We start from the raw sequence: 24,207 nt of genomic DNA, 5'->3' as shown, positions 1-24,207 counted from the left end.
GGCCGGGGCCCAGCGGGGCCAAGGGCAGTTTCCAAGCCCCCCCGCCCTCTTCCCTTCTTAGCTGCAGGTCGGGGCTGGGGCAGGTGGCGACGGGGTCGGAGCCGGTGCAAGCGCAGACCTCGGCTGCTTCCCCTGGGAGAACGGGGGGCAGACCGGCGGCTCTTCTGTGCTGCTGGCCGGAGCCTGCGGCTTAAATAGAGGCTGTGTTTTGTCAACAGCTCATTCTGCTGGCCGGCAGGTTGGTTGGTTCAGGGGCTGAGCGGCGGGTAAATAATGTTTATACCTCTTTTCGTGCTTTTAAACATTTCTTTTAAAATAATTAACACCCTTCCAAAAAGAGGGGCAGTTTAGGATGGTAATCCAGAGCCCTTTATGCTGCTGGGGAGCATCCAGGCATGCTGTACGTTTTGCTGCGCGCTGTCTGTAGAGGGACACCGGCGCAGTAGCAGCTTTCTGTGTCTATTTTGAGTGATTGAATTTCTAATGTGTTTAGAGATTGCGTTTAAAAAAGATCTCTCTAAGCCTCTGAGGTAGTTCTGGAAAGAACGTCATTCCCTTGTTAAAATTCAACGTGTGTAAGTAAATCTGAACTGGGCATGTTGTGCTGGCATGCTCTGTGTGGCTTCAGTAAGAATTGGTGATATATATGGCTTTTCGTTTTTAAATTGTAATCACTGGTGGGTGCCTGGGAACTTTGCTATAAATGGGAGTAAAGCTCTACATAGGTACTGTAATCATCTAGTGTTGCAGATAGGCTGTTAACTTTTGTGTGGTAATTGTCACTTTGGTTCTTTTCCACAGACTTTGACACTTAACATATCAATTGCAAAAACAGACAAATATTAAAATTCCATAATCAAGCTGGCCATGTCCTGTCAAAATTCCCTTCAGGAAAGCACAGGCACTAAGCAGCTTTCTGCTGTATTTGAAACCCAGCTTGTTACCTAAGTAAGACAATGTGACTTGCCTTTGACATCTTACCTGGAACTCCATTCTGCCTTTTTTCCATACTGTAAAATTCCTTACTTTAAATTCTTAAACCTTATTTCAACTCCATAACATGAATCTGGACTTTTCATCAGATTTAGCAGGTCTGGTAGCGGTGGGGATGATTAAGGTCCATGTTGTGCCATTTTCCCTCTCAAATCAGCATGCGGCAATGCCAGCTGAAACAATATGTTGTTTAGTGTAGATCCATCAGTGTACATGTGCTTTTAATATAAAGTTTTGCACATCTTGTAGAGAAGAATGCATGAATGCCTTGATCTGCAGAAAGTTTGTGCTTGTCCTTAACTTCTCAACCATTGTATGCTGTATGATTATGGTGATAAAGATAAGCTTTGACTTCTATACAGTTTTGGTGATAAAGGTAAGCATGCACATAGAAATCTCCTAAATTTGGCCCCAGTGTGAATCAAGATCAAATCAAAAATTATGTTTGATGAGGGTAAGAATTAGGATGTGGAGCAGACAGAAGCAAATGCAGGGAGTAAATCCACAGAACAAGTAGTGCCGCATCTGCAGTTGGATGGTGTTACTTAGCATGGGTAGCTTGATAGAGGTCTAAAGGTTACTTCTGAGAGGACTGTTGAGGCTACTGAGAAAGGACAGCATAGTGTCAGTCAGCTGCAAGGCTATGTATCTAAACTACAAAATTATGCCAAAGTCCACAAATGGAAAACATAAAAATCACCAACTTGGAGCTTGTTTGGAGTATAGCTTTTAGGCATTCAGTAGGTCACCTGATTTTATTTGATTTTGCTTTCTGTTTACTCAGTTTAGGCATCCTTTCATCTTATCACTGTTTCACCTATTCAAACTTTTATCAGTGTTATTAAGTGATAACAATTTCCATTGTGCACTCTCCAAATATATCACTGTAGTCACTTAGAGCAACCAGTGGCAAACACTATCTTTGAGTTAGATTGTGCAAAATCCCTTTACGGCTTTGATGAGGAAAGGGAGAGACTTAACCTTTAGGTGAGGGCATTCTCGCAGACTTGCCAAACCCAAGTTAGGAATATGCAGGAACAGCTGTATGGGTGGAGGTGCTCCCTAAGAAAGAGAACTGTATTCTCATAGATGGTAAAACTGCTGCTGCTACTTTAGGAGGGAATTCATGGGGCTTTAATTTTCAAATTATTGATGAGTTAAGAACTTGGTTATAAGGTCACATCTGCTTCAATGTCATCCAGTGCAGGGCTTTATTAAATGTTCAAAGGAAATCTGAATTTATTAATATCCATAGGTAATGCTAGAACAGAGTCTGTAAGTCTGTTAGAAACAGCTCTTTTAGAGCTGTTCAGACTAGTGGGTGACTGGCAGCAAGTTTTGTACTTTATGAGAAGATGTATTTAAATTCAGTATGTTAGCAAGAATTCCAGCTGAAAGATGAAAGAATACACCAAGAAGAAAGTGCCTGGCAATCTTAAACAATCTAGATTTTTATAAATACTGACTCTATCTTGCAGTGCAGCGCATCACAAGGCTGATGCAGATGGATTACGTTTCTCTGCAAATGACCCAATAGATGATGTGACCAGGTAAATGAGGTTCTTTCCCACTTACTTCGTGTGCTAATTCTCAGAGGAATGCAGAGGATACTAAATTCAGCAATTCCTGTTGTGTTGGATAGAAGCAAAAATGATCTGATAGAGTTTTAAATTATAGTTTGTATTATCTTGAAATGAGCTTATTTCAGCTGTTGAGAAGCAGCTTTTGGATAATGGAAGGAAAGGCAAAAAGAATCAGGAAAATCCTTGGAGTTAGTTTTTTCTATTTTCAATATTCATCTAGGATGCAGTAGAAACACTGGGATCTTAGATTCAGACTGATGTTGAAATGCAGAAGGAATTAATTAGCAGTAAAAGAAAAGGTCTGATGAAGGAGCTTTACAGATACTTGCATACATGGAAGGATGGAGAACTCAAGCAAGATACTGGTGGCTCTTTGAGAGGTGATGCTGTTCTGAATTAGACACATGTTCACATGCAGGGAGACAAGAAGAACAGGTCTGAAAGTCAGTTTTACTCCTGTTATCATAATTAGCTAGAATTAATTGAAATGATAAATATTTTGGTGTGTCTTCTCCCCTGAGATTTAATTATGACTTATTTCTGGTTTCTGTCTAAAACCAAGAAAAATAGATTACTTCTGGGTAAGCCTTGAGAGGTGACTGTGCTCTGTGTGCCAAAGCTAGTTGATGTATTTCATTCCATAAAAAGTTTAATGTGGAAGATATAAATAATCCCTGGGAGCAGGACCTGGAACCCATGGTCCCTCATTTCTAGCAAATGCCCTCTCACAAGGGCATGGAGTCCTGCTCCAAGTCAGTGGTTAATTAAGCTGCGGAGAGAAATGCCATCCACAGAAAGACTGGAGAAGTCTCCATCCTGACTTGTCTGTTACTTCGAGGAGTCTCTGAGGTAGTCAGAGGTATTTTCAGCACCCCAGCAAGTGATGCAGTGGCTGGGCTGCTGTACAAAAAGGGAGCACCACTGCTGCTTTATTTTTCTGGCTCTGTCTTTATAAACAAAAGCTGCGGCTTCTGCTTTTTCTGGGGAACTTCATTCTGTGGTTCTGTGCAGATTTTATCAGCAGGCACAGGCAGGGAATAATTGCTTTGTGAATCCTGAGTGTCTGAGCATCAGGCAGGTGGTGTGGCCCTGTCAAAGATGAGACTGTGCATCTGATGCCTACAAAATTTATCATCACATCTCTTCTTTTTTTCTTATTGTTTTTCCTCCTTCCACCCACCCTCCTCCCCCTGTTTAAGCATCAAAAGTTTGTTTTTTATGGGTGCTTAAGCATCTCCAAGGGTCATCTTTCAGAATCTTATGAATCTTTTCCAGAGTCATTAGGATAGCAGTGATGGGGGCCATATAAATTCCTAGATGGCCAGAGCTGTCTTCTTAACCTGCCTTTGGGGGGCAAAGGGGCAGCTAAGATACAAATCACCAGCAAATGCTGAGGTTCCTGTTTTCGTTGCCTGCCTTACTCACTTACAAATTAGAAGATGGTAATTAGAATGAATGATATCTGGAGGTTCTTATCTGACACTGAGAATACGCAGAGATTGTTTTTGGTATACACCATTAGTTTTTGCTGATCATTTCTGTCCTTCCTTCCATGGAAAATGCACAATCTCTGAATCTGCGAACTGTGTGAGCCCTCCTGCCATGTGTCAGTAAAGTCCTTGTGCTTCCTGCAAGCAAGAAATTCTCAGCAGGGGCTTTTGCCACTTTGCTACTGTCTGCCTTTCCCTGCTGCTGTCCCTTGGAATCACTCCTACTAGCAGGTTTCACTGCAAGCAGAAAGTGCTTAAACTAAAAATAACTCTTAACCCACTGGTATGAATGTTGGTCAGGGTGTAAGGTTTTGAAGGGCATATGTCTCCTCTCTGTTCCATGCACAGTCTGGAGCTGGCATTGGAGCTGGGTCAAAGATTGTTGCTACAACAGAAGCAGCTTTCCCTTATCCCACAGGCAGAGAACTGCTGAGTTGTCAGCTGTTGAATCCAAATTATGCCTTTTACCTCAGGGAGCACAAGTTATAAAAGCACGTGTCATGGAAACAAGGACAGCACTGTAGCAATTCCTTCTGTCTCACTCTCTACCCTGCCAAACATCAGACCCGCAGCACAGCCCACAGCAGAGGGCGGCCACCCTGTGTTGTAAGGTTGGTATTAGGGGTGCACTTGAGAGCAGGATGGCTTTCCCTTTTCTTGGACCATGTGTTGTCAGGGAGCAGAGTCTTCTTTCTCACCTGTAAACCCAGCAATTCAGGGCTGGCCTTCTGCAAGACCAAGAAGCACAGCCTTTCAGCTAGCCTTGGCCTCCTAAGTTTCCTGAAGTCCTGAAATTTCCTAAGTAGATAGGATCATAGAATGATTGTAGACAAAGTAGGGTTTTCTTGGGGTTGCTTTTGCACTGCAACATTTTTCTTGCCAGCCATATATTTTCATTGATACAGTAACACTGGTTAGAGAAAACCCCGGGGGGGGGGGGGAGTGGGGGGGGGGGTGAGGTTTCCTTTCTTTTTTTTGCATGCTTCTTTGTTGATGAGCCACATTGTACCAGTGTTCTCTGCCAGTATAGCTTACTGCATTTTGATCATCAGTCAGAAGCACTTTCTTTTGGAATATACATATATTACTAAAATAGAGAGATATATATTGTGCTTGCTGTGTACCTATAGCTGCACTGATCATGGTTTTGTGTATTGACTAAACCTTGATAGCTTCATATCAAGGTTGTCTGGTAATTTGTGGTGCATAATCATGAAATTTAAATAAAGCGTTGTATTTGTAGGATTTCTTCAGGGGATAAAGACTGCCTGAAAAGTATGCTGGAATACTTCTTATGCTTGCATAATTTTGTCATTATTGTACAAGTTGCTTAAAAGTATAATAAAAGTGCAAGGAACAAGTGGTTGACGTTATCAGTCTGGCTCAGACTTACATGTTTACTTCTCACCCTTAGTCCTTCATCTAAGCTAGTTCTGCTCCCTGAATAAATCAATTACTCCTTTTCAAGAGGAAATGCAGGCTCAGCTGACTGGATAACATGGTTAAACGTTTATTCTGGATGGTGTGGTTATGGCCTATGGCAAGCTTGGCTAAGCATGGTAAGCAGAACAAGCCAGTTCTATCCCAGGTGGCTTTATGCCCTTAAATGCCCCCCACATTGTGCCTTTGGGCACTGCATACATTTCAGATTAACGCTGAAAAACTACTTTCTATTAATTTCAAACACTTTGAACACAGAGTTCAAAGAAGCACAGAAAATGCTGGTTTGGAGCCAGATGGTGACCTGGGCCATTTGTACAAAGTGGTCTAGTCTGGACTTCCACATGTAGTCCCAAACAGTGTGAAGGCAATTCCTCCTGCAGCGTTTGGGCTGAGGGTGAAGTCCACCAGGCAGTTTGAGCATCTCGGATGTGCATGTTTTCTGTAACTTTACAAGTTGCATTTCAAATTACTTGCATGTTTGAGAGCTGTACAGCACGTCCTGCATATCTGGGCGATCCCAGAGGAGAGGAAGATTTGGGCAACTGGGAGGTGAGGCATGGCTCTGCTCATTGTGGGGCTAGCCTGGGCAGGCAGTTGCCTTTTGGGACTGTCTAGTGGTATCTGTCTTAGTCTGGCAGCCTTTCTTCCTTCCAAACAGGACTTAACGTGGTCACCCAGAAGCTCATGTGCCAAGACAGCAATACTGCTCATCATGTGATGTAACCCTGTTTGTATCGCTGACCACAAATTTGCCCTTCTTGAACTGGGTGATCTAATGGCCTCTCTTAACTATAAAATCAGTGAGGACAGAGCTTCAAAATATCTTTCTCAAATAATAGGTCATGATATAACTGCAGGGCAAAAATGCTGCTTAAATGAAAAAAAATTATAGCAGTCAATATTATAGGTGGGGCTTCTGCAGACACTGAAGTCCAAAGGTGAATGTAAGTTATAAGTATTCCAACTACAACTAATTTTCACAATATTTCATGTTTTGGATCAAGTTCAGCACTTGCGGTAAAAGAGATGTTTGACCTTTGAGGTTTTACAGCTATTCTGGAGCTAAAACCAAGGAGATAAGCTTTTAATGTTTAATCCTAGGAGCAGAGAGAGAGGAAGAGAGAGAAAAAACAAAACAAAAATGTGATTTATTTATATTGTCAACTTCAGTGTTGTCTTGAGTTATGTACAAGCACTGAAGTACTGTGTGTATGAGGTGGACATAAACATCAAACTCTCTTACCTCTACTATGGTTTCTCCTGGTTCTGATGATAATAATATCTGTTCTCTAGAGTCTGTCTGTTACTCTTCCTTTTCCCCTCTCTCCCCCTGCTCCATACTCTTCCAAAGGTCATGGCTATGAGAAGTCTTTAGTGTACAGGTCTCCAGGCACGTAACTTGTAATTCATCTGCTAGAATAGCATTGTCATGATTCCAAATATAGAACAGCCTTCTCCTCCAAATTAAATGTGATTGGCCTTTTTCTTTTTCAGTATGCTAGGAAATTTTTGAAAGCAAATGCTTGTGACCAAATGTTGCCCCATGTTAGGAATGACAGGATCAGTCTGGATGTAAATCCAGCAAGCTATCATGTGAACTTTGTTTTAAATCTTACCTCAAACTCTGTAGTTTGTCCCCTGAATATTGTCTTCCTTCACCTTTAAAATGTTTATTAACATGACATCTGTGCAAGACTTACGTTAATCTAACCTGACATTGGTGTAATGTGAACCAAAACTTTAATCTGGGAACACTTGTATTGAGCCTGTATTTATCATTACTTTTAGGAATGCATCCAATCTTATTTTTTGTTTCAATCCATTCATGCCATGCTTGAAAAGCTTTGGCAATACTTAATTAGCTTTACTTTTCACAATGTGCACTTTTCAGTGGAGGTCTACTACGTGGCATTGACTGTTGTATCTCCTAAATTGTGGGTTATACTTAAATCCTTTCTCTGTGTAGGTAATTGAGAACTGTGATCAAGTAACCCTGTTCAACTAAATAGTTGCATTGTTTTAGGCTTTGCAACAACAGACAATCTCTCAGACTCAAACTGCTCTAAGTAATCATTTGATCCTGTATGTAAATCGACTTTGTACTGGATTAAACCATTTCCACTGCTAATAAATGGCTGGTCTTTCTCTCGTGCTTTTAGATTGAGCGCTCTTGTAATGCAGCTTCATCTGTACAGAGTAAGTTGTGAGGACTTTTATTTTCAGTGACTTTTATGTATTTATTTGCTTAAGCTGTGATAACTGATACTTTGAATTTGCTTCCCCATTATTTCAACTAATGAGTGTTGCAACTAGTGTTAATATGTGAAAAATATATCCTTGAAAACATTAGATTCTTGTCTGTTAACCGTTTCGGCCTGCTGTGTGTGTGCTTGCTAATCAGTAGGTAATTCTCGCTTAGCATTTGGGCAGTGATTAGTGCAGACAGAAATGGGAACAAGCACTCAGCATTACAATAGCTGCTGGTAGAATTAGGTCACTGACAAGCTTTCAGCAGAATAGTGTTATTTTCCTTTCTACACAGGTATATAAACAGAAGATATATTTATAATTCCACACCTTTTCTCAGTGTTCCTTTAGTGTAGCATTCTTCATGATGAATGAAGAATTCATACATGAATCTTCTTGTACTTCAGGTACCTGATGTGACTGCCCAGTTCAGCATTCAGCTTTCCCATACTGAAGACTAAGGACTGAGACTGTCACAGGCTCCTGCAGCTGGGCTTCTGCCAACAGTGCAAATGTAAGTTTATGCATACCTTAATTCATAAGATAGAATTAGTCATATAGTTATGTGTTTGCAAATTCAAGAGCAAATTCATATATGTGGTTGCTGAGGCTTATTATCTTGCATAAATCAACAGTTAGTCATGAGCAGCACTCCCCGGCTTTGAAATCCCTTCTTGTCAGAGTGCACAGGTGATCTCTGGTAGCATTTAGCTGTTTGTTTCATGGGACTTGAGAATTAAGATGAATGAAATGCTGCAATCTAAACGCAGATATTTGATGAACTGATCGTTTTAATGAGAATTTTTGGTAATAATTGCCTCCAGTTGATCTCATCTTTGAAAGCAATGAAAATTAATTTTTACCATATTTAATGATAATTGCTTGTTTTGGTTTTTTATTTTAAATTTTCTTATTTGGAATATGTACCTCTGACCCTTCTACTGTAGCTCACAAAGGCTGTATATATATTATTCTGAAGTTATGTCCCTGAGGCATATGCATTTTTAACTAAGTATGTTTTGCAAGTATGCTCCTTTTACTATTCCAGTGTATAATTCTTTAATAAGGAAAATTGCAGAAATGGGAAAAGCAGAGTATCATCTGCAAAGATGTTTGAGGTGGTGTTGTTTCTAAATGCTGTGTGGGTTCTAATGAACTGCTTCATGGTGAGATTGGCATTGCAGCAAAAGATTCCAAAAGGAAGAAAGAGTGGGAATTTGGTATTTTGTACTGTGAAATTTACGTCAGAGATTTTGCCAGTGTACGGGTTTAGACAGGTAAACTTACAAGAGCATGCTTGGCCTTGTGTGATGTGCACTGTACATCTGGATGGACTTGATTAGATACATAAATAGCAGAAATTTTCCTAAGGAATAAAATGCTGGCATAGAAATAAAAGATAAACTGAAGCAGAGCATGACTTTCTTGGTAACTAACCAAAAAGTTAGTTGTGCAATTAACTCTTCTCTGCAGGTAGGTTTACCTTCACCCCTGTTTTCTCCCATCACATGCCTGGGCACCTCACAGAGCAGCCACCAGAGAGACCATTGAGAGTTGTCTCACGTTTCTCATTCCCACAGTTGGACTTGCTCAGCACTTTGGAAACAATAGCTGTTTCATTGCTGAGTTGTGAAACAAAAACGTTAAACATATCAGCAACAATGCATGAAAAATGTGATGAGCAGCCTTCCACAGGAAGAGATTTTTTTTCATGCCAGTGTGTAGGTATACAGGATTTAATGGTGATAGAAGCTAATAAGTAAGAAATCCTTCTTTTGTACATCATCTGCCAGCTCAATACTGAGAGAAGTAAACCATGAGATTTACTAATAATAGGAGGAAGGAAGAACCTTGTTAAACAGAGATAGCAAAGTTGGAATGACTTGTGTGTATAAAATCCAGGGTTGTTTTTCCCTCTCCACAGCCCTTTTTTATAGTCACCCTTGAGAAGAGAAAGAAAAGAAAAAGTGATCTTCAGGAAAAGAGTCTTGCTGTCAAGGGAGGATTGAGGGGGAAGAGGCAGATGCAAGTTAAAAGTCACATAGTAATGGTCATGTGAAAATTATGTGAAGATGTGAGATGAAGTGCAGATGTGGCTTTGAACATTTCTGTTTTGTATTCTTATTCTAAGTGTGAATCAGGACAGGAGAGACTTGTGGAACTGACTCATTGTATGTCCTATAAGTATCAGTCTCACTTTTCTATGAGCTGCTTTCAGTTTTAAATGAGGTGCGGCACCATTAGCCCTACAGACACTGCTGTCTCAGCACTTGCTGGTGGGTTATATACAGGGACTCAATTCACTGCTTTTGCTAAGTTCTGAAAGGAATGACAGAAAAGCATTGCATCATTTTACAGCAATAAAAATGATAGATATTGGTTCTAGCCATCTTGCTTATTATTTTAAGATGTTCAGCTCCTCATTGATTTTTTTCCTTTTGCTAAGCATTATTTTAATGGTGCAGGCTTTGCTCAAGTATTTTATTCCCCTGCAAAGTACTTTATTGCAGTATTTTCTATTCTGTGACCCTCCATGAAACAGCTGAAGAGCTTACAAGCTTATTTAAGTCAACCAAAACCAAGAAACTTTCTAAGATATATAAATCCAACCTACAGACGAGATGTAAACTTATAATTTGGCATATTCTGAATAAACTTAGGATTTTTTTTAGCATCTTTTCCACTGTTGTGGACTGAGAGATCTATGTTTGAATCAGATTTGAAGTAATTTAGCAGAAATTAAAAATGAAATTTCAACTTTTTTATACGTTTAGTTTTAAAACAATGTTCTGACTAAATTATTTGAAATGGAAAACCAGATATTAATTTAATTGTAAAACAATTGCATCTTGTGCCTTTGGCATTGCAGTAAGTGATTTATTTCAGTTAGGGCAATGCAGTTAAGCAAGTGCCGCATATTGGTAGTACTGAGGATAATATGGAGGAGTACACTAAAACTGACCTGAGATTGTATTCTGGAGGTGTCAAAGTCTCTTAGAGGCATAGAAAGGATAACATGAATGAATCAATTTATGTTGAGCCACTGTGCTGCTGGCTGTGCTGCTATGAGAACTGATCCACAAGTGGACCATAAGTCCTTTGCAGGAACCTGGAGACCTTTGAAAGTTTTGCAGAACAGACAAAGAGGATTAGGGTTGCCTGCATGTCTTTTGAGTCAGCGGCTCCAGTGAAGGCTCTGAACTGCAAGACAATGAAAAGGTACCAGTATCATGAACCCACATGTGTATGAGAGAGTGAGTCTCAGTTTCTGGTATGGTGTATATGCACACAGAAGTGCAAGATTTAATATTTTTTTTTTTTAGCCTGGCAATGGTCTCTCTTGGGTCTAAGAAAGTTAACTAGGAAAGACATCAGCTCTGATGTGTATGGACTATAGAAGTTAATATTTGTATTTCTTACGATTTCATACACATTGCCACCTTAAGAGGAGTATATGGATGTACATGTACAAATAAAAAGCTGGGGGGGGGGAGAGGGCGGAAGGGGAGAATAAGGTACAACTAAAACATTATGTGAGAGAAATAAATGCCAACTGTTATGTATGGACAGGTTGGTTCTGATAAGGTCATACTCCATTGTAGATCTTTATTCTTTGGAGAGCTTGAAAGGGGAATGGCAGCATTGAGTGCTCACTTTGGAGTGGAACAAAGAAGAAAACAATTGCTTACCCCAGTGGAAAGGCAGTCTGTGCATGGTAACATGCTATAGTATATCTTCATGTGACATGTCTGGTACTTTTATTAAGAGGGTAAATACAGCAGGGCGTAAGAGCTTTTAAAGTCTCAAGCAAGATTAATACAACATGAATTCATCAGAAACTATAGATCTATAGTTTCAGGAATTGCCATTCCCTCGATTACTAAAAAATCAATTTATTTCTCGTAAGTGACTCTCATTCCTTACATTCACTCCAAAAGGATATTGCACAACTGTTGCTTGTTATTCTCAATATATTATTTAATGTGAGAGCCACATTTTAACATTTGATCTATTTATATGCTGCTTGTACACATAAAGACAGACTTTTCTTGGATTTAGTTCATTGTACCTTAAAAATAATTCAGATACCATGGGTTTCATTGTAAACAATGAAGGATTCCAACCCTCAGGTCATTGCCGGTTGTTTAAAAAAACACACTTGGATTTGCTTCAGTAATTATCACTGTTCTGTTATAAAACTAAATAGGCTTTTCCTGTGATGGAAAGAAGATTAAAGGTCATATAGTTCAAAATTTTGGACATTGACAGATTAAGGAAAATAAACTCTTCCATTAATAAGGTCAGCTTCTTTATGTCCTTATTAGTTCATAAGGACATACTAGCTGAAGAGAACCAGCAGGGACAGAATTAAGTAGATAATGACTCTTCTTAGGAACAGCTGTATTTTTTTGCAGCCCTCTTTTGTGAAGTGTGAGTGAAATGGTCTGGCCCTTGAATCTCAAGCTAAGTAAAGTACAGTTGCCAATGTGGGCAAATGACATTTTCCTCTGAAGATACAGTGTCTTGATACCTAAGCACAAAGTAACAGTAGCCCCTCTCCCCTCAGATGAAATGTGTTTTGGAGTATTTGTTTTATGTTTTGTTCAGTTATTTATCAGTCAAATACAGCAAGCACTGGAGAAGTGGGAAACCTTCTCTGTGTATTTTCATTTGATTCTAGGTTATGCATTGCAACAAATGTGGGTACATTTGTTTCTATGCTTTGTACCTGTACTAAGTATTGAAAAGTCATAGTGGGTAGCCATAGCATTCATGATAAGACGTGTTTTTTATTTATGCAAAGTAATTGGACTTTTGTGCCTTTGTGCAGTGTACTTGTTCCGTGCTGCATTGCAAAACGCAAGAATTGAAGGAAGTGTGTCGACCATGAGATCACCAAATTCAAACATATCAGGAAATGTGTGTAGCTGCATCAGATTTACGCAAATACATAAGTTGAATCCTTTACCTTACTGCAGTATTAATTTGTCAGTGGTAGTAAGTATCATGATAATTTTTTGAATGGGTTAAAATACAAGTGTGTAAATGACTTGGAGCCATTTCCTTCTGCTGCAGAGCACAATAGCCTAGAAGATCTAAATTTCTCTTTTGGCCAACAGTGTCCCTTAACCTTCACCCCTTTGCTTTGTTCTTTGTTCAGATGATTAGGTGTTTCCCATCTGCACCTCTGTGGAAGAAGAATCTGTGCTTGTTAATTTGAGCTGACTTCCTAAGGAAATCAGGCTTATCTGATAATGCTTTGTCTGTCCTCTTACCCCCGCAGTAACCTTTGAACATGCTGCCCAGGTTCAGTTCACCCAGAATGAGGAGGTGAGGTCTCAGCTTACTGTGTCCTTACAAGCTTGATGAAACTGCAGCTTATTAGAGAGACCTAACTGAGGAAATAGCTGCAGAATGAAGTCAACCTTTACTGGACTGCAATGCCAGCCTCTCTAGTGTGTCTTCTCTGATGTCTAATAAGTCTTAGGGAGTAATCTGTAATAACATTTGCCTAATACGTAACAACAATAAATTGTGGACAGACGTGCAGATATCCCAAAACATATTCAATCTATTTTGGTAGTATTACCAAATGTGTTTCACTGAAGAGTCTGTTTTCTGTTGTTACCATCTGTAGAGCAGTGCTGCGTTTCTAGTAGTAATGGATGTGTTTTTATTTAACCATGTGCTTGGTGGCTAACTGATATGGGCAAGGATGTACAAACTCAGGAGTTAGACACCCAGTTTTCTTTTCAAAGTGACTTTGTTCTTCTGGAAATCTCACACTAGGAATGCTAAATGCAGTGTCTGGCTTGAGTTCTGCTCTTGCATTGTGTACGCTGGGCAGTGAGCAGCAAATGGCATCAGTAGGACTAACGGTTTTCAAATTAGCATACAGTTTAATTGAAAACAACTGTAACTCAGTAAGGACAAAGTGTGCAAAATGTATATTTAGCTTGAAAACCCCCAAAATGTCACCTCATAAATTTGGTTTTCATTGTGGTAAAAAATAAATCATCGATTTATTGTGTCTCTTTGCCTTATTCTGCCGTTTCAGTCCACTGCTGTGCCTGACAGCTCTGCCTCTTCAGTATCACTGTGCTGCTTTTTTGTTTCCAGCCCAGCTGTCCCAGCAGGGATATTCTTCCCAATTGCCTCTATAAGCCACCTGACTTGTTCTTTTTGGTGGGATTTTTTTAGTTGAAAGGAGTCTTAAAGGAGTCTTTCAGTATGCCTTCCAAACGCTTCTCAAAATTATACCCATTGCTATGGTTAAGATATTTGACATCAGCTTCTTGTGTATATTTTCCTTTACAAATGCAAGTCCTAAGGGCTTCAGTTTCTGCTTATGTATGGGTGTTGTACTGTCCTGCAAGTACTAAATGCTTTCGTAAAATCACAAACTGTGGTGCTTGCTCATTGATTTCCTAAGCAAATGACTTGAAACCTTTCTGTTCCCTGTCCTTCACGCAGTCTTTATGCATCACACCCCCAAATGAGGAAAACCCATGCAAAGAGTTTTCTCTCATCTCCTTGCCAGGTGAGGCTGCTTCTCCTGCTAATTGCTACCTGGAAATATCCACCAGCTCTCCCAGTCTGCAGCTTACTTATTTGTATTTCCATCATGATTAACAGTCTGGTATAGGAAGAAAATACTGGAAAGCAGGTGCAGCTTCTCATTGGCCTAAAACTCTGAGCCAGGTGAAGGGAGCTGGGTGCACTTTTGATCTTGTTGGTGATATTTCTTGCTTTACCCTCACTTCTGCCTGGCTGTATTTGGAGTGACTGGCAGTTCAGTATTGTGAAAAATGCATCCTGCCTTCATTGTCTACAGTGTTTTGCTGGTGTGCTATATAATCCCTTTCCTTGAGAGTTTTTAATGTTCCATTCAGTGGTAAATTATTACGATGGTACCTTTAACTGTGGAGAAAAACAAATTATAACTTGAGAAAATTTATTGACAAACAGGCACATGGTGGTTGTGACCAGGAGCTTAGCAAGTGAATTGTTGAAGTGTTGATCCTGGTGCTAAGCTTGTATGTTGCATCCTGCCATTTCACCTCACCTTGCAGAGCAGAAGCAGGTACCTGTGGTGGCTTCCCAGCATCTCAAGAGATGACACTGCTGTTTGGCAGCTGGAGGAAGCAGTGAGGATGGAATTTTTCTCCTCATGCTTGAAGGAAAAAACTCAAGAAAACATTTGTCTCAAAGGACCGAGAATTGAGCCTTGTGCACTCCTACACATTTACTGCATAATATCTTAACACTCTTTGTTTCCTTTTCCTCCGCTGCAGATTGGGAGAGTGCATTTGGTGCAGATAGGCAACTTGAATTATTTTATCAGCTTTCGGAAAGAGAAATAGCAGATTCTTAGATTAATTCCTCAGAACTGGGAAAAGTCAGATTCCCAAATGGGATTCAGCCTTCATTTATAAACAAGTTTTAGTGATTCATGTCCTGCGAATCTTTTATAACTTGGAATGGTGCCATGTTATAAAACAGAGAGGGAAAGCCTGCATTTAGATTACTAAAGAGAGATTTTTTTCTCAACTTTGGGAATTTTTTCTAAGGAGGTGGAAGAATGTGCTCACTTGAAACAAAGCCAAGCCCTCTCAAATAAATGCTTTTAATTCTACTTCAATTTTTTTATCACTCAGCTAGATTTAAAGTCAAAGACTGAAGGCTGTGGGATCAGCAAAACTGTCCTAAAGAAAACCAGTTCATCTCCTGTTTCTGTGTTCATTGTCTTTACTGTCAGCCGTATTGGCAATTTGCTTGGTTTCCCAGAAATGTGTACTTCTGGCATGGACTTTCAGATAGGGGAATTTTTTTGGAAGCTTTCTGTTGGCTATAGTAGGATGTGTAATTTGATATATGCATTTTTATCTGGATATAAGCATGTTTTCTTTCACTTTGAAGATTAAATTAGTTATCTTTGGGCAGAGACAAGTAAACTGTGCCTTCACCACCTGCTAAGCAGAATAATTTTTCTCTTAGCAACAAGGTTTTGGTCTAGACACACACTTAGCACCCTCACTTCTGCCTGGTTGTATTTGGGGTGACTGGCTGTTCAGTATTTCCAGAAATGCAGCCTGCCATAATTCTCTACAATCTTTTGGTGGTGTGCTATATAATCCTTTTCCTTGAGAGCTTTTAATGTTCCATTCAGTGGTAAATTATTATGATGGTACCTTTGACTGTGGAGAAAAATTGTAACTTGAGAAAATTTATTGACAAACAGGTTTCTTCTATTATGTTTAATATATATTTTTTTTACTGATTTCATGGTTTTATCTAGTATCCTCCACTTGCATCTTCCCTAAACATTATATAAGCTGACTTTTTAACTGTTTCTTGTGAGGTGTCTGCTTGTGGAGCACAAACATAGCCATAAAAAGTGGCCACTGATCCTCAATTCACAGATTTTTTTAAACCTAATCCGGAGGGCTGTGAGTAGCAGATCAGACTACAGGCAGAAAGCAGGCCAAAAAAATATATATATTTTTTTAACCTGTTCTGTTTGCTTGTTTCCAAAGTGGTTTCCAAGCACTTGATGATGGAATACATTTGAAGACCAGAAAACTCAAAAGCAGAATAGAGCTTTGGAGAGCTTCTGTGCTTAGAGGACTGGTCTGTTCAACTAAGAAAATATTTATTTTTTTTTTAAGAGAATTGAACATTTGGTCAGCTATGCTTTAAAATAGACAATGCAGAAGCAGTTAAGCCAAGAATTACGTGAATGAAACACAGTCAGTAGGAGAGATACCAGTTACCAACTGTTTCTCCCTTTCAGAGGTTGAGTCCAAAGAAACTGGTAATGTCTTAGCTTGTCACTGTCAAACAGCTGGTCCTACCCTCCTTTACTCAACTTGTCACAGAACCTTTAACCTTCTCCCCAGCGGACAAAGTTTTGAAGGAAACCTGTCCATAGGTATTTTCCCAGATGCACATTATTGAGTTGGAGTTCTTTCCCTCTCTTACCTATCAGATCACCAATAGGTGTACTGTATGCATCAAACATCAAAACATCTTTAAAGGTCATGTAAAAGCCCAGAGTTGGTATTGAGCCGTTTTAAATAAGCGTCACCATCCGTTGGCTTCAATGAGTAAGAATCTGAATCTGGTTGTTCCTTTATTAGCTTATCTGCATAAAAAGTAATCTGAAATTACTTTTTTTTTTCGGACCACAGGCACAAGGGTAGTTCCTCTGCACAGCATAAGATCTTAAGCGTAAGTCATGACATCTCCATGTACTGTAACTTCCAACAGTTATTATGGAATCCTGTTTTTGTAGCTGCTGTTACATATGGGCAGTTATATGCTGAAGCCTGCCATGCCTTTGCTGTTGGTATGACATGAATTTGCATGTGAAGTTTTTTGAAACACACAATGTTATTCCTTAGCATAGATTTATAGGAGGCTTTTTCTTTATTTTAATATTTCAGAAGTGAAAGACCTTTTCAGGCAAGGCCTTTAAGATGAATTTGCTGTGCAAACATACTCACACAAAGTCAGGAGGTTTGCAGTCAATTTGAGGGTGAGATTGGAGTCTAAAGCACTAAATAAACAGCTACATGGCAGCTTTATACGGTAGTATCCGGGGCTGGATCACACAATGAAATTGAGTCAACAAGATCTGAATGTTGGGAAAAAGCAAATATGGCGTGGGGTTTTCCTTAGAAAAGTTCCTGCGTTGTGCTTGATAATGCTCAGGCATTAGAGGGCAGAAATATTTTAAAGCTTCAGATACAGCAGATTTGGTCCACGGAGAAATATTTGTTCCAGGAAAGATCAGAAATCTAGAATTTGAGACTGGGAAAGGGTAAAAAAAACTTGGAGTTTTTAAGGAAGAAGCTAGTAGAGACCTGGTGTCAGTCATCTTTTATGTAAAAGGTTGCTGCAAGGCAGTGTTAAGTTGTTCTTCGTCTGGAGATAGGGCAAAATAGTGCTCTTAAAACTGAGCAAGAAAGAGTTGCATAGCACACTGGAGCACTAATGATAGTGCCAGTGACATAACGCAAATAAATTGCCCAAGAAAATTAGATTGTTATGGGATATGCTATCAGGATGTTTTTTAAGATAGCTGCTAAAGATGGTGTAATTGTCATTGCTCTTTCCGCTGATGAAACTGGGCTGACCCCCTTCATACCATTTTTTAAAAATAAAGACTTAAAATTGAAATAAATTTACACTTGGTAGCAACTGCTCCTGTTGCAGTCCAGCCACCCCTCGTTGAGGTTTTGCCTTCATCTGACAATGCTGAGCGCTGTTGTCCTAAATAAATATTTCTGACTTTTATATTGTCCTATCCATCTTAAGGGTACATCTGCCTAGAGCATAACATGCTTTTCATATTTCCCTAGGGTGAGTAAAACCCTCCATGCCTTGTTTGAATTAAGACTTGAACTGATGGAAGGCAGCTTTCATCCAAAGAAAGTGAACTTCATATTTTTTAATTATTCAATTATTTTGTAACTCTATAATTAAAACAAGCCCATAAATGGGGATCTTTTCTCCTGAGTAATGACTTTTATTATGTGACATGAGGCTTTAAATTGCCAGCTTTTGAGCAATCTATAATATGTGTATGAGAATACAAGAGCCAGGGAGTCTATGCTTCTTACAAAAGATTGTGGTTTACAAGACTCTCATCATGCTCTGCATGAAAATACATAGGTTCCCTTTGGTGCCTGATTCTGAAACAGAAATTAAAACTGTGCTTGAGTTAGGAGAATTTGGTATGACTTGAGTTTCTTGTAATTCACTGCCATGATGTTACTCTTAAAACATCTGCTGTGGGGGAAGTACTCAGTAAGCTATGTATTGAAAGAATATGCAGAGAACCAGATGATTTTCTTGAAACACGCACATACACACACACGCGTGTAGTTGCTGAAACTGCCTCATAAACCTGGTATGACCAAACAGATTTTTGAGCAATCTTGTACAGGTAATGTGTTTAGAAGGTGAGAATCTTGGGATTTAATTAACTTCACAATGCATTTTTCTCCCATTCAAGTGACATCAGGGCTTTCCCTTGTTTTTATTCATTGTTGGCTTCTGCCAGGTGATAAAGGGCTGTTAAGTGATCTTGATATCAAACCTGAAATTCTGATTTTGGACTTTTCTGCAAACCAGAAATTACCTTTGAAGAAGTCACAAACAAACATATATAATTCACATGTACACCACAAATGGAAATCATAATTTTATTTGTGTAACTCCCAGGTCTGTCTGAATGGTCTTCATATTTTTGATTAAGGTTTTAGGGCAAAGTTTAGGTTTCTGAGCAAAGTTTAAACCTGGAAGTAATATCCCATGTTTTTATTGGTAACATTAAGAAATACAATAAGAAGACCTTGAGAGACACCAAAATGCAATGGGGGGACTTCTGGCACAAAGATTATTATATTTTATGTGCTGGAGGGTTCTTGATTCATTGTTACCAGAACATGGCTTTGTCAAACTTCACTTGATTTGGCTTTTAACAAGTTGCATGACATGGATGTTACAGTTTAGGAGCATATAAGAGAAGACCTGGATATGTCTGGCAATAATATAGCTTAAATCAGTATGTTTTTAGTGAGGTCTTCAAGTGGCCTGAGAGCATGGTCAAAATAAAACAGTTGTTAAGTTTTAAGGGTGTTTTTTTCCCTCCAGATATAACAATGGCATTTACCATAGCATCTCTCTCAGTTCCATGGCCCCTTGAGAACACCTCTGGATTATCTCACGTAGTGCTGATATGTTTCTCCTCGAAAATGCAGGTTGGTGAGGAACAGAAGAGCATTTGGGGCATTCACAGCTGTCTTTTGAGAGAGAATTCCTTAAAAAAGGAAAAAAGAAACAAAATTACGTATTTGTATTGCAGGGATGGGGGAGTATATTCCTGGTGATGCAAAAGACATCAGTGAAAAGTTTTCATTTAAAATTACAGTCTTTTGCCTGTAATTCTGACAATGATTTACTTCAGAAGAGATTTCTAAGGCAAAGTCAGGAGCCCTTCTGGTTCAGACTTTTAAAAGAAGTGTCCTGGACAAAATGGGAGTTTCACAAAACTGTTCTGTAGGAGAGGCTAGCTCAGCTATGTTTTTAGATGAAAATAGCCCAGCTCCTGCTGCTGGTCACTGAGAAAGGCACCTCTGTACATGGGATCTGTGCTCTCTGGGAGGGTGCTCAAGTCTTCAGAGCTTTCAAGTGGCAGGGAAACAATGCACAAGGGATTGGCTGGACTTTAGGGTAAGCTTTCTTGTAGTCTTCTTTGTGAGCAAAAAACTGGTGGTGTCTGATGTGTGGGTGGAACTGAGTGTGTTCCCCACATTCCCCTGAAAAGTCAAACTTCTCTTTGGAAAACATGCAACCTATTAATCTTGAAAGAACAGATTAAATATAATATTCTAGATAATTTTTACCTTAAGGTTAGCATTTATAGCAACAAGTGTCTTTTGTCTCTTTTCCCCACCTCTCCCATTTTTGTCCTCCAGACATTAATAGTTAACAGTGGATTGAACCAGTGAACCTGGCTGGTCAGATCTGGTTCTGCAGTGTCTTGGACATCTCATGGCTTTGTGTAGCAGCAATATGAAAAGTGAGCAGAGGTCAGAGGAAAACAGATGGGCTGTCCTGTCCCCTTAATACCATATCCAAAGCAGGGGACATTTCCATTCACTGCATACAAGACCTTTTGTGAATGTGGTATTTCATCTAAGAGACCTGTTTTAAAGGAACACTTGCCACGTCTATTCTGTTCTGGCCTCAGGTAGTCCTGAAGGATACCTGTGAACAGTTGAGTTTTACATGTCTGTGGTTCTTGAGGTTATGTCTGAAATGTCTTCCCTGAAAATACATGCATCAAGAGGTGGCTGGCACAGTGAAAAGGTTTACCTGTCAGATAACAAAGGAGTTGCTACACATGGGAGCAGCACCAAGGAAGAAAAGTAGATGGAACAAAAAGTGGCATTTCTGGAGCAGCAGCTCTGGAATTTCAATTTTGTTTGTTTTTAATTTTAGAACTGACAGCTTGTTGGAAGATGACATTTATTCCTGCTTGAAGCTGCTGTTCTGAAAAACAAACAGTAGAAGAATGTGGAAGAATTCAAGCATCCGCTGCCTTTTAGCACTAGCTATATTATGCTTAAGAAGCTTAATATATAGTAAGGAGATAGGTGAGTTTATTGCAGTGTATTCACTAATTACTTTTTCTTTGTAGCTTCTGTACCTACACCATTTAATTACACTGATTTCCTACTATATGCATGTTCAAAAACTGTGATCTCTGTAGTCTCACACTGTCCAAGGGATAGAGGTGCTACCGAGGCTGGTCTCTGCTTTCAGATACCCAGTGGCATCTTGTATGCAAGTACAAAATTGGGTGTTACATTCCCTATAATGCAACAGTGATAATCTGCTTATGCAGGTGGTGTAAATGTCAGTATTGATACCTCCTTGTATATTTTGGCTGTCTGCGACTACTTCACACATTATTTTTTATTTCCCTCTGTCATTAATTGTCCTTCACGTGGGACAATGCAGGAGAGTAAAAAACTCATTAAGTTTATCATCAAAGCCTGTGGTTTTGCCATTGGCCCAAAGCCTGCTTATTAGTCTAAGTTAGAAGTGGGTATTGTGGCAAGAGACAGATGCCTGTGTTGTTGCACACAAGATATAAGCCCAGATTTTAGGTACTTCTAGAAATCTGGCAGTCTGTGGCTTCTGTAATCGAGCACACAAATCATTCAAAAGTTTTAAAATACTGGCCAGACATGCATGCAATAAAAATGCAAAAAGAATGTCTGTAGATGTGAACAATAGCAGTTGTTTCACAGATGGTCATTTATGACATGCAGTTTATGTCTGTCTTTCTTACGATTTCAGGTTCTCTGGAGCAAGCCCAGAATTTGAAATGTGTAACACACAATTTACGCAAAATGATCTGTACTTGGGATGTCTTGTCTGAAGAAAGACATGGACAAACTGACTTTTGCTACACTACCAAGTAAGTCATAGAATCATAGAAGAGTTAGAGTTGGAAAGGACCTTAAGATCATCCAGTTCCAACCCCCCTGCCATGGGCAGGGACACCTCACACTAAACCATATCACCCAAGGCTCTGTCCAATGAGGCCTTGAACACTGCCAGGGATGGAGCATTCACAACCTTCCTGGGCAAGTCCATTGTATACCTGTTTGAAAACTACCAAATTGGGATGAAAGTATGGCTATACCTCTCTCACTGCCCATGGAATTTGTGATGCTGTTGTTTCCCATCATCCCCCCTTCAGTTTTCCTTGGGTGGTACTCCCTCCAGGCACTGTTAACTCAGGCAGTGGTGGGGTTTCTGGCAAAGTCTTGTTTCATGATAACAATTATGCTGCCAAATCTGCTTGTTCTCTTCAAACGACTGGATGATGCTCTCTTTTACTCAGACTTCTCTGTGTGCCTGCCTAAGCCTTGCTCAGAGTTTTCATGAGGGACATCTTCATACCAGGTTCAGTCCAAAAGGAAATGATAGTTGGAAGAAGTAGATCCTGATGTTATGGGCCAAAGTGGTAGAATATATGACATAAGTGTTGAGATTCACATGTGGAAAATCATGAAAAATCCCTTGGTGGCTGGCTTACAACCTTCATAAATATTAAGCTGTCTGGAGAGCATAGTATTAGAGGAAACTTAAAAATTATTCCACAGTTAGAATAGCTTTCCAAAATGAATGCGAGTTGAAAATTTTGACAAACATTGAAAAACTTAGATCTTCAGTATGTTTTCACTAATGAGAACTACATGTTCAATTCCCCATGCTGTGGGTCTGCCAAATACTTATCATGTGCTAGGGATGAGATCAAATAATTTTTGCATCTTGATCCTGCCCCCAGTCCAGATTTGTACCGTCTTTTTTCCTGTAAATTCTGCAGGCAGCCCAGACTTGTCCTTGGGGTCCCAGGGCTTGGCTGCACTTCTTCCACCTACATGTTTAATTTTCTGTGTCTGGTTATTCCTCCCGCATTGCCAGCTATCGTTTCTATTAAAAAGAAAAAAAAAAAAGCATATATTTGACATTGTGGCCAGAGTTCAGGAGTGTAGAGTTCATGAGGTATTGACCTCTAAACAAGAACCTAAACTTTTAAACAGCATGGAACTGCTGCTGTTTCTCCTTAGCAAAGCAGAACAGGCTTTAGTCCTTGAATCAAAGAAGCTGAGGGCTGAGCTTTGTGCAGACCTCCCTGAGGGAAAAAGATATTGTTTTTCAGTTGCCCAAACATCCTCTAATAATATCTCAATACAGAAGAGGAATAGCCTTCCTGAGCACTCAAGTCTCAGCTGGCCTTCGCTAGCCCAGAGCCTTGCGTGAATCTTAAAAGTTCAACCTAAGCTCTTGACTCCAGCTGAAGGGAGCTCCAGCGTCCTGTTCCAGTTCATAACAGTCCCTCAGCAGGAAGTCTGGCATTGTTCTCTTTGCTTTCCTTCCTCTCATCATTCCCCCAAGAGGAAGGTCTGGATTTTTCCAAACTTTCTGCCTTTCTAGTTGCATATCAGTGATAATGAGCAAAGGGACTTGACCCATCCATTATTGTTTCCTCTATATATCTACCACGTCCAGAGAAGGCCAGATCATATAGTGCTGAGCACTGTACAAACATTGAGGGCAGACTGTATTTCCATCTGGGATCTTAGCAATTTTCTACCCTGCCCTCTGCTCTTTCCCCACAAGCTGAGCACCAGAAGGGAGCTGTTTATTCTAATACAGGGACAAAGATGGGTAAACCTGCTCTTTGCACTCATATGCCATCACTTAGAGAATAAATGAAAAGAGGAGGAGTCAGAAAACAAAAGGGGATGGGGAGGTACTGATGAATTTTGCAGGTTTTGATTTTGCTTATTTTGAAATGCTGATTCATGCTGACTGTAGGTTTCAGAAATGCATCTTTTGCTTAAAAGTCCGCTTTTCACTTTTGAGATTCTCTTAACAACTGGGTTGCTGCATTATACAGATAGTGCACAGTCTATCACTAAGATAAAAGTGACTTGAAAGGTGAGGGAATGCCTGTTAATATACTAAGCAAATCCCATGCAAGTCTTATTTGTTTATGAATATGATATGCAGGTCTCTGTTACACGACAGAGAATTTGTGTTTTATTAATGTCCTACGAATAGGTTTTAACTTTCCTTAGTTTTCTATCAGCTTACATGCCTGGTTAATCCTCTCTGTCTTTTCAGTGACCTCCCTCCTTCTGTGTGTTTTGAAACTAAGGAGAAAAGGGTCGAGATTCCAGTCCCAGATAGCTCCAGTACTGTGACAATAACTACAAACAGCAATTATGGAATTGCCTTTCCTACCAAAGAATTTGAAATTCACAAGAAAGATATCTGTAAGCATCAGGTTTTATGTGTATACGTAATGCCATTATACTGTGATTAACAATGCTCCAGAAGTGTATATGCTCTCAGTTTTC

At 39.6% G+C, this 24,207-nt stretch overlaps 1 protein-coding gene across 1 annotated transcript in view; it reads left to right on the top strand.

Annotated features, from left to right (window-relative positions):
• Positions 1-24,207, top strand: part of LOC101870057 (LIF receptor subunit alpha) — a 49,421-nt gene that overhangs the window by 282 nt on the left and 24,932 nt on the right. The window contains exons 2-5 of the mRNA XM_034072777.1: positions 8,164-8,270; positions 20,768-20,922; positions 21,632-21,752; positions 23,972-24,123. Coding sequence (XP_033928668.1) covers positions 20,841-20,922; positions 21,632-21,752; positions 23,972-24,123 — 355 coding nt within the window. The 5' untranslated portion in view covers positions 8,164-8,270; positions 20,768-20,840. The remainder of the gene's footprint in view (positions 1-8,163; positions 8,271-20,767; positions 20,923-21,631; positions 21,753-23,971; positions 24,124-24,207) is intronic.

The sequence above is a fragment of the Melopsittacus undulatus genome, chromosome Z (assembly GCF_012275295.1).
Source record: "Melopsittacus undulatus isolate bMelUnd1 chromosome Z, bMelUnd1.mat.Z, whole genome shotgun sequence".
In the NCBI taxonomy this organism is placed as follows: domain Eukaryota; kingdom Metazoa; phylum Chordata; class Aves; order Psittaciformes; family Psittaculidae; genus Melopsittacus; species Melopsittacus undulatus.
The sequence above is the reverse complement of the archived record's forward strand: the minus strand, read 5'-3'. Positions and strand labels throughout refer to the sequence as shown.